Source organism: Sinocyclocheilus rhinocerous, unplaced genomic scaffold (assembly GCF_001515625.1).
Source record: "Sinocyclocheilus rhinocerous isolate Xijiao unplaced genomic scaffold, SAMN03320098_v1.1 scaffold502, whole genome shotgun sequence".
Taxonomy (NCBI): Eukaryota; Metazoa; Chordata; class Actinopteri; order Cypriniformes; family Cyprinidae; genus Sinocyclocheilus; species Sinocyclocheilus rhinocerous.
This window is the reverse complement of record NW_015641028.1, coordinates 71,311-82,766: the sequence shown is the minus strand read 5'-3', so window position 1 is coordinate 82,766 and position 11,456 is coordinate 71,311. Positions and strand designations below refer to the sequence as shown.

Below are 11,456 nucleotides of genomic sequence, written 5' to 3'. Positions count from 1 at the left end.
ATTTTTATGAGTTAATTTAGACGTAATGCACGTTTTTTATAGACAGTTATTTCCATGCGTGGACAGTTTAATGTGCTGCATTATTTTGCTCATTGTGCCCTCCTGTGGTTGGGAAACAAGCCAAAAGTTTAACCCATTTAATCTGCATATAAAACATTAGAAATGAGATATTCGTTTAATTTTTATTTTGTGTTTGATTGTTAAAACAAAAAATATTTGTTGTTTGATTGGGTTAATTGGGTTAATTTAAAAATACAGTGGTTAAATTTAAAAATGTTTTCTATTGCTCTTTGTTTTAATAAAAAATGTTGACAGTTTTTTCTTTTGTTCAATACATTTGGTCTTTGGTAAATCTAGAAAAGATGATGCTGTATTAGCTATGACTAAGAGAGATCATTCAAGACTCTCTTCATGATTTTTTTTTTTCTTTTTGAGTAAATTAAACGCTGTACTTTATTATTATTATTATTATTATTATTATTATTATTATTATTATTATTATTATTATAACGCTGTACTTTATTATTATTATTATTATTATTATTATTATTAGCAAAGAAAAAGTAAAAAAAAACAATGTTATTAACCGGTATGTTTTCTACTCAAACCGGTTTCACAGAGGAACGCAGGAACAGAAACGTTCAAATACAGATTCTGCTCGGAGTGAACCAATCTTTTTTTTCTTCTCGTTTTTAAGCCCCGCTTTATGCAATTGGCCAATATTGGTCTCGGAATCGGCCAATAGTTGTTTGTTAAAATCGGTATCGGTATTGGCCCCAAAAAAAATCCCATAGGTGCATCTCTAATATATATACAGAGACACTAGTCCATATCACGTTTTGATTTAAGTGTACTGACCTACTTTTGATTTATTCGGCCAAAATGTGGCATATTCCGTCCGCGTTAGGCTATTCTGTTTTTATGGCTGGATTCTATGAACCAGTCTGTGTTCACATATATATATATATATATATATATATATATATATGAAAATATATTTAAACCAAAAATGAATTAGCATTCACCCAATGTTCATTCATTTTTTAATGTATTGGATAAAATATGTTGAAGACATTAAAATGTACTGCATAACAGAGCTGACCCTTAAAGCGCTGCTTTAACCTGTAAATCTATAACTGTTTATTCCCCTCAGTGAATAGGGAATGATGGATTATCTCCAGCAATAGAAACAATTTTTTCAAGGCGAGGATGTAGCATGTCTAAATAAAGCATTGACCTCCAGGCCAGGGTACCTAAACAAACACTTTTACGGTCAGGAGACCAAGAGGTCAACAGATCTAGTTTAAGCTGTGGTAACCCTGTGACCCCACAACGGGAAATCTTCCAAATGGCTGACTCACAGTGAAGTATTCTTCTCTCCTGTTCCCTTCATTGTTTCTTACAGTCTCTTTTTTCTCATTCTCTTTTCCCTCAACCTTTGTCTCTCTTTTCCCCAGCCTTTTCCACATGCCATTTTCATTTTCTTTCTCATTGTCTTTTCCTTGCTTGCTTGTTTTGCAGCATGAGAATAGAAGAATACAGAAATGCACAACAGGAGAGAATTATAAGCAGAAGACATCTGAAACTCAATTAGGCTAATTTGAATACCTCTCCTCGTTAATGAGATTTACTGAACGCTGGATCAATCTGAAGAAAAAAAAGATGAAATTTACTGAAAAAAAAAAACGAAACTAAAAGAATGCAGTTAGATTTATCAACACAGACCTATATTTAAAGCCCTGCATTTACAAATGTTTATCTATAATGACATTAACAATGTGAATTCATGCATAATGAACATCTCTGTGATTTGAATTGATTGTGCAGTACAACAATGAAGGGCATCATATTGTTGAAGGTTGTATATCTTTGTCTCTTCATTTCTCTTGTGCCTGTCTGTGTCTGATACGCTTGTTCTCTGTCTCTTCCTTCTGTTCGCTCTTCTTTTCCTTTTCACATACCAAAAATAGCTTACAGAAGTGTTTATTTGCCAGAGATCATGCAGAGCTCCCTCAACACGCTGTATCCTCATTTCTTGTCCTCCTTGCAAAGATCTTGCTGAAGTGGATAAATGGGCTAGACCAGTGAACAAGAAAACTAGGGTTAGTCTTGTTTGAAGAATCCTCAGGGTGCGGGCATGTGCATGGAGCCCAAGATCAAATGAATGTAATTGTGATGATTATTCGTTCCATATGAAAGTTTCATGAGTTAGTTTAAAAGATGTGAAGTCAGTGTGGTTTAACTAGAGGTGATGCCTCTGGTTGCGTTAGAGGTTCTTGTGAAACCATATTTAGATGACTTTATCTGTAGAGCTGCAGCAGAACAGCACCTGGAAAGACCAAGCTTTCAGTTTCATGCCATGTTTTAGTTGCCAGTTGTAAAACTGTGCTGAGCATGTTCAGACAGCAAGTCATTGTATTGCGCATTTTGTGCTTTTATATAAATAATTTATTAACAATTAAATAATAAATAACTTAATAATACAAATCTGTTTTGATTTCTAAAATTCCATTAAAATATATATATATTTCTAAGAATAATTAGCATTTTTCAGTAAGGCAAAATATGCATAATGTAATTAGCTAAATCATTGATCAATTGTTTCCTTTGTTTTAACTCAACATACATTTGAACATTATTTCCATTTCAAGTGCTTTGGCAAGTGCTCCATCTTTGTTTATTTTGCAATTTGAGATTAATCATATGGTGGCCTTTTATTCTCACAACCTAAATCTTGGCAAATAATCATATCTATTAATTTAGAAATAATTGTGTATTTCTGCTTCTAATTTCGCTGAAACACCGACTGAGACTCGGTTCACATGTTATTTAGCCTCTCTGCACTCGCATAGTATTTGCATGAGAAATTAGATACCATCTTTCTAATTAAGCTCATAAGCATAATCTCATTGCTCTTATCAATTTTGCTGTACATGAGTTCAAAAAGCACACCAACATCAGTGGGGAGAGGCATCACAAAGCCAAAACCCATAATGCTTATCTTTTATCTGATATTAATGTGAATATGTGCATGAGAAATGGAAAAACGTGTGTGGTTACTAAGAGAGCAGTTGCTACTTAAGTTTTTATATTTTATTTATTTTTCATGCTGCTTTTTACAATAAAAGCAGCTTTACAGGAAAATAGTGCCTTAAAGCCCCCAGTGAGCAAGATATTTAGGGGGATGAGAAAGAAGCCTTTGGAGGAACTCAGCAGGTGGACCTCAACTCCTCAGGCACAGATTTAAATACATGTGCATATGCAAAACTAGTTACATATGTTTAGTAATAGTCATGTTTATTTAATAGATGAGTTAATGTGTTATTAATTGTCATATTTGTCAGCTGAAGCGATGCAGGAGGTGGTCAGCGAAGCATCCATCACTGTATGGGTGTAGTTGGCGCAAGGTGTGGCACAAAGTAGAAAAATCAGTTTGGGAATGGAGAGTAACACAGATTTAACAAACTAGTTGCACCTGTTGTTTATTAATTCTGTGTTGCCAGAGGAAAGGCTTACAGTAAACCATTTTTAAATCATATGTATCTCATTATGATATTGACAGCCTAAGCTTTATGTCACATGTCACTAATCCTGGTTTATTGAAAACGGTCTATTCATGGGAATTTCATTGTGAAAATCCAATTTAATGGGTTGCATTTACCATGAAATACATTTGAATATTTGAATATTTTATCTATCACATACTTTTAGTATTCTCACCGGAACAATTTTTAATCAACTCCGTGATATGAAGTAATTTTATGGAGACCTTTTATACATTATGTTCAGACGCAGAACAAAATGGGTTTGTGTGTTAGGCACACATAAGAAGTGTCTTATATCATTTGGTACTACACTGCATGGGTGTCACTTGCCTTAAACAAGAACAACAAATATGAAATGTTCACTTTTGTAAACAGCAGCACTAGATTTATGGTGAAGTATATTGAATGTTTTAATGATCCAGGATGTGGTTAATCACAGAGAATCGTAAGTTCCTTTTGAATGTAATCAACCTCATTGTCAACTTCACATCACAAAGCATGTCTCACTTGGGAAGCATTCAGAGTTAGTCTATTGTGATCATATATGCCTTTCATCTGCTTTATGAAGGGTCCTTTGTAATATTAAGCCTCAATGCTGAATGTTAACGATGTATAGTTTCACTTCACTGCCAAACTAAAGGGGCAATTTAGTACTTTTGTGCTCATTTAACACATTTTACACGTTAAGAGAGATGTTTTTGTAAAGAGTCATCTGAATGGTGTACACACACATCAGAAGAAGATTGTAAAAAATGTTAAATTACAGTATGTATGATGCAGGTAACCCTTCCTATTGTATTTCACCATGTTAAAATGATGTGTACCGGAAATAATCTTAAAGCTAGGGCTGCACAATTAATCGAATTTCTAATCGCAATTACAATTACGGATGCCACAATTACATAATCGTTCAAAGCAGCAATTAATCGCTCAAAGTCCACTTATGTTATTCTGCATGCTTAAGATGCTTTTTTTCCCTTTTCTTTCTACATGTTATCTTAAGGGTTTTTCCATTGTTTTAATTTTAGTTTTAGTATAACATTATAATACCATGCATATTTTTACCTTTTTATTTAAAGAGAAACCAATCCGATGTATAGTTGACATTTGAGGCTTAATACTATAGAAAAGCAATAAAAGGTTTTCAGTTAGTGTTTTCAGCTTGATTATTTTCATATAAAAATATGGCATGCAGTTGCTTCAAACAAAGGTGTAAACATCATTCATTTAATCGCAAATTAATAATCGCAATTACAATTTCAAAGGAATAATCGACAATTATGATTTTTGTCATAATCGTGCAGCCCTAGCTCAGAATGTAACAGTCAGGTTTTTAAATGTCTATCTAGCTATTTTAGTTATTTTAGTAAATCAACTTAACCTAAATGAAAAATTAAAATATAGACTGCTCTCTAAAAGTCACTAGTATCAGTATAATTTACATAAATTTTACTGGTTGGATTGCTGATCATGTTAATCAAGGCATCATTTATATTAAATTCAGGTGCATTCAGTAGTTCTTTAGCTATCAGTCAGTCTTCTTTACCCTTGTGGTATTCGTACTTCAAGTACAAAAATAACTTCTACTTCTTTAAAGTACTTCTTTGTGTACTTAAAGTACAGATACCACAATGGCGAAGAACGTTGATTCTAACGCCAGCTAAAGAACTACTGAATGCATATGAATTTAATATAAATGATGCCTGGGTTAACATGTCCAGCAATAATCAAACCAATGAAACAGGCAATTTCGTAACACATTTTTCATGATAAAAATGCAGACCTTTTTCTATGCAGGATATGTGCAAATGACTTCCATTTCACATAGATTGCACTGATTTGCAAGTGTGATATTGCTTAAGCATCCCATTTGTAATAGAAAATGCGTTTTGTTATTAAACATGAGAAGTTCTTCACATCCTTCACATTCAAACCAAAGCTATTTAAAATAAGCAATCTGTTTATCTACCGTATCGTTGAATGCACTCATTATTCATTATCTTTTATCTATTGAATAATGAAAAAGCTAGTCATCCATCAGAAAGCGCCTTCAGTTTTGGTTTGGGCTGTGAGTTGAATTGTGAAAAAGTTTTCCTTCGCAGTTATTACAAAATTACACATTTTACTAACAAATTGTATTCTGGCCCAGTGCGAACCATCTATAACACTTTAGACAAATTAAACCAAAGGTACATTGCTGCGAAAAGAGTCATTTTGAAGTCACTGCAGCTCATTCCAGGTGACAGATACATTTCACTTCTTGCCACTGCCCTCATTGCGTCTACGTTCTCCGCGCATTGTGTTCAGCTCGGCACTCATTTTCCACAAGCATCTGTTGTGCTGTGCAGTTGTACTCTCTTTAATGTTAGCAGCCTGCCTCAAGAAACATCCTGCCTTTATTAATATATCAGCATAGAGGAGAAATGGGCCTGCTCCTCAAACAGATGCAATAGCACAGGGATGCGGCGTTCTACCAAAAAAACAAAAAACAAACCCAAGACATGCACACAGGACTCTGGCTCTTTGTACATTACATCAGTGTTTTCATGGCTGCCTCCCCTCGGATCAAAGATTGACTTGAGATTGAATATTAAGCTGTTGGATGAACATGTTTAATGTTCTCACAAAATGAAAGGATCACCCATTATGAGTTTCAAAGCCAATGGCTCACACTAGATCTGCGGAGAGACACGGTGCATGAGAGCAAAACAAATATGTTTGTCTGCAAATTAATTTAAAAAATTGCCAAATGTTGCTTCTGTGGGGCTCGGTCGGAAGAGACTGTTGGCGCAGCCTGCCAGCGGGTGCGTTTTTTAATTTTTTTAATTTTCTTATTTGGATTATAATGTCACATCACGCTGAGACTCACGCTCAGAAAATTAGCCCGATAATTCATAAAGTGTTCTGGGTGCGACTCGCTCGTGTTGCCCTCGTTTGAGGTAAACACGACGAGAGACATCAATGACACTGTGCTTTAATCTTTCTGCTGATTAATTCCACCCTCACCTGAAAAAAAAACCGAGCTAGTTAAGGAAACTTTTTTTCCTCCCCTTTTGCGGTTTCAAAATAGCTGATGCAAAATAATGAGTCTGGGCTTAATTAGCAAGAGCTACTTTCAGAGGAGATAAACAAGTAAATGATTAAATCCGTTGATGGTCTCGTTGGATAGAGAGGCTGCCGCATCCGACTCTGCCGATCTCTGTTGCCATGGAGACAGCCGGTGATTCTGCCGGTTTCTCTCCATTCAGCACGTTCGTTGGATCGTTTCAGGTGATGGTTGTAGATACCTGGCTGCGGCGCTCTGTGAGCTTTTTGCTAAAAACAGAAGGTGTGAGATGCACTTCATCGATCGCACGGTTACGGGCAGATACTCTCTGATCAAATGACAGGGTGACATTCAGATTTTATTCAGAAACCGTTTTTCTTCTCAAGACCTCAAGCAAAACAGACAAAAATACAGAGCTGGGCTGAGATTATAGAACAGCAGTTATTGGAAAAAAAGGTTCTGCATTACCATGTTTTGCATCTTTATTTTCGTCACTCGGTATGTCATATACATGGAATATATGACATACATATAGTTTTGACATCTATTATATATTTTTTTCTTTACAGTAGAGAAACAACATTGAGATGACACACTATTTGGTTTCTAAATTGAAGCTTTTTGTTAAATATTGGCATATAAATCCTCTCCAATACCTCTTTAGATCAACATCCCACCAAAGTCTTCGTTCTCTCGCATCTATTCACATTGTGTCATCAGGAAGTCAGAGTTTTAAATTGGGTTGTCAGTAGTTGTACTTCACAATGCAGTAAAATAGTTCCAAAAGTAAGTGTCTTGCACTAGCGGGGACATTCCAGCCCCATCCACACAGACGTGGAGTTTCCAAAGCAATCTTTGCGTTTATCCAATCAGCTTTTGGGATATGTGAGGCAGGCCACACCTCTAACCCCGTCAGAAAAAGAGCTGTCTTTTTCACCCCCCACAAACGGGGTTTGTAAACCGTCATCCTGCTGTCCTTCCCCGAAAGCAGAGCGGCCCTCCTGTCCTCTGGAAGCCTTAGACAGCAGGCTGGCGGCGTACTGTGTGGTTTTTGCCCCTGATCCCAGTACGGTCATAGAAATGACAGTCTTTGCTCTTCTGGAGCTTGTGCCTGATCCCAAGGCTGTTGTGTAGGTAACAAGGCTTTTGTGTTTGATTTGGCCCCTTGACATCAGTGCAGACTCGGAGCAGGTGAGTGTCTGTGGATCCTGCACCGCCACAGAGGAGCTGGCAAGTGAGCGGCTGGAATTTGCCACTGACTCCGCCTCAGACTCAGGATTGATTAGGTTGTAGCTGGAAGATCCCCTACCCCCATTATGCAGCTTGTTCCCGCCCCCCTCCCCAAAATCAGGTCCCTGAACGGAGGGGATAATAGGTACGGAGTGGGCTCGGAAAGAAGGGGGAGGAAAGGTCGTTCCCTGGTCAAGACGAGTGCACGGAACGTCAGTGTAGCCCATCTTTCCTTTGGAATGGGCGGAGAGCATCATTTGCATATTCAGGTTGCAACGGCTTTGTTGATTGCTGTCTGAGTGAGACTGGCATCTAGAGGACAAGAAACCGAGGGAATTAGTATTTACATCACATTATCCATTACGCTGATTCTGTCTGTTACACTCGAAAGAAATCGCTCGGCCACTGAGAATGTTCTGAAAACTATTTTATAACAAAAAAACAATCACAGCAGTGATCAAATTATTTGGAGGTGGTGGGAATTTTGAATCTCAGTGTAATTACATATAATCTGCAGCTTGGGCTGTGTGCCTGTGGTAGATAAATGATGCGTTTGTCATAGATTTAAGTAGGGCTGGGTGAGATGGCCAATCACAGCTTTGTTACTTTCAAGTTTAAAGGCAGATCTTTGCTACTACGTGAAAACTGTAGAAACCAGGCTGTTAACTGGGTTTAAACTATGGTCAGAACATTTCAAACACTTCACGCTTTCATGTTCTGATGAGTGATATTGTTTCAAATCTTGAAAAAGGTTTGTGTTGCCTGACTCTGACCCCTACTGTATCTGCAGCACAGTTTGCAGTGCAGACTGCAATATTAATAATGTTACGTTTTTTATCTCTTAGAAATACAAAGTTGACAGTAGCTTGAGTTATGAGGCAGATGTAAATTTGTGTTCTTTTTTTTTAAAACAGTAACATCTGTAAAATTGTAACAACCTCATTTTCATATGGTGAAATTTAAATATTCTGACCGTTTGAGTTTTACCTTTAACCATTGGTCTTCCAAAGTAGCATACATTTAGATCATGATAACCACAGTTAAAATCACACACATAGCATCTAAATACAATGGTAAAAATTTAACTATATGGTTTCTAGGTATTTGTATGAAAAACAGTAGTCTACATATATATAATATTATAATATATGAATATAAATATCCCACATTTATGCCACAATACCAATAATTATCATTATCGTTTTATCGCCCAGCCCTAGATTTAAGCCATTCCCATCAAAGCTTGTGTATTCTTGACCCAGACCTATGAGTTTATGAAGACCACGCTACTTCATTTAGCTGTGGTTTTGATCTGCAGGAGGCGACTGCTTATCGAATCCAGCACACCTTGTGGTGACAAACCTAAAAACCTTTTGGTATTTTGCTGGGAGACTGCCGTGGAGTAACATTCAGATCTTGCGGCGTGACCCAAGCGGGTTATCTAGGATTTGTCAGATGTAGAATCACAGGAAATGTTGTGGGTTTCTCGATGTCGAGGTTCAAACTGGCACAGTTATCACCCTCTTATCTAAACTTTGACATGATGACATTTAAATACAGCTTTGCAAGAGCACCAAATCATTCTTGCTTCTGGTAAAAAAGTGAATATAAAAGCATCAGACACACAAAAATGCTGTTTTGTCACTTCCCAAAAACCCCAACTCATCTAACCACTGAGTTATTGTCTGACATCAAAGACTGTTAAATAACAGGGCTTAAATAATTGAGCCCCATAACACAATGCACGGGTATTAAAAGTGTATTCTAGCTGCGGGTTAATCCGGCAGATCGCAGCAAATCAAAACAATATCTAAATATAACCGCACTAATGGCACACGCAGTTTCAATCCATATTTCATCTCTGACAGGTAAATATGTGTCTTTGCAGAGGTTTTTTTTTCTTAAAACTGACAACATTCTGTGGGGGTCCTGCTGTCATAGTGAGGGGGATAAGCGAGCTCTGCGTGCCCGTCTCTCTCTCTTTCCCCCCTCTCCTCACTTCTTTTTTTTCTACATTAGACTGGAGGTGTCTCCATGGCAACAAGAGAGAGGTTCGGGGATGGTGTTGGTGTTTTAAAGCTGTTAAGTCTAGAAATAGGTCAGTTCAGCCCCAGTCTGTCTCTCTGGGCCATCCAAGACTGGCCTGAGAAAGGTTGAGAGCAGCTTATCAATGTTTAATTAATCTTGAACAATAATAACAATAGCTGGACCCCTATAGAGGGGTAACCTATTTGTTGTGCTTTCAGACATGAGCTTAAAGGGTTAGTTCACACAAAAATGAAAATTCTGTCATTAATTACTCACCCTCATGTCGTTTCAAACCCGTAAGACCTTCGTTCATCTTCGGAACACAAATTAATATATTTTTGATGGAATCTGAGAGCTGTCTGACCCTGCATAGACAGCAACTCAGCTGAAATGTTCCCAAGTCCAAGTTCCCAAGTTGTTTGCGCTTTGATTTGAATGAAAACAACATATCCGCGTGACACAGCTGACACAGAATAGCATACATTGTTTACGTCCAGCGGATATTCTCTAAAATGGCACCAGGGTGATGCGGAGGAGACGAATTGTTGAATAAAGTCGTTATTTTTTTTTCTTTTGCGCACAAAAAGTATTCTCGTAGCTTTGTATAATTGCGAATGAACTACTGATGTCGCATGGATTATTTTACAGATATCCTTGCTACGTTTCTGGACTTGGGAACATTTCAGTTGCGTTGCTGTCTATGCAGTGTCAGAAAAAAAAAAAAAAAGCCCTGAGAGCCCTGCTGCTGACACGCTGGGAAAAAGAAAAAAAAACCCTTCTCTAAGCGTGCTAGTACGTATGTGCTTGATCACAGCTCTTAAATGATTCTCCAAGCTCAAAGCTGCACTGTTTAAGAATGTAAATTATGGAAATAGGTCAAATAGAGAGAGTTTGGCAGAGAGTGGAGTTTACAAGTCACTGTGAAGCTGGATCAAGTTGGCATGGTAATGAGAACATTGCTTGGAAATTCAAGAGTAAGTGCTACTTGCACACATACACCCTACTTAACTGAAGGACATTATTCCTGCCATGGGCCCTGTCAATGAAATTCAGTTTCACTCTCTGACTATATATTCTATGTTCCTTAGAAAAAACACATTCGAGTCTGGATCTGTTTCTAGACCAGTTCTATACAGAATAATTCCACAGTTATGGTCTTATCCTTAAAGGGGTCATATGATGCGATTTCAATTTTTCCTTTCTCTTTGGAGTGTTACAAGCTCTTGGTGCATAAAGAAGATCTGTAAAGTTGCAAAGTGCGCTGTGGATCGCCGGATCGGCTTTCACCGTGGACGAAGCGGAGTCCAGCCCGGAGTAGTCACATGTCCTTCCGGACGCTCCTTCGTTGAAATCGCTGGCCGCGCTGTTCTCAAGCCCGCGCCTCTGCTCACTCTAACCCTCACGCCATTCCTCACTTTATCCCCCGGCCTCAGCTCACTGTAGGCCGCGGTGTGTGACGCTGTTTCGTTGTGAAAGCGAAACTACTTTGTTTGGCCTTCCAAAAAATGGACACGACTAGAAATCAGTGGTTAAGTTGTATTTACAACACTGTTCCAGAACACTTCAACCCAAATATTCAGATGTGTGCAGCACATTTTATGGAAGAC

At 37.6% G+C, this 11,456-nt stretch overlaps 1 protein-coding gene across 1 annotated transcript in view; it reads right to left on the bottom strand.

The window, feature by feature from the left end:
* Positions 1-6,941: 6,941 nt before the first annotated feature.
* LOC107754077 (uncharacterized) overlaps positions 6,942-11,456 on the bottom strand; it is a 30,221-nt gene continuing 25,706 nt past the window's right edge. The window contains exon 7 of the mRNA XM_016570390.1: positions 6,942-8,133. Within this exon, the coding sequence (XP_016425876.1) occupies positions 7,461-8,133 (673 nt within the window). The 3' untranslated portion in view covers positions 6,942-7,460. The remainder of the gene's footprint in view (positions 8,134-11,456) is intronic.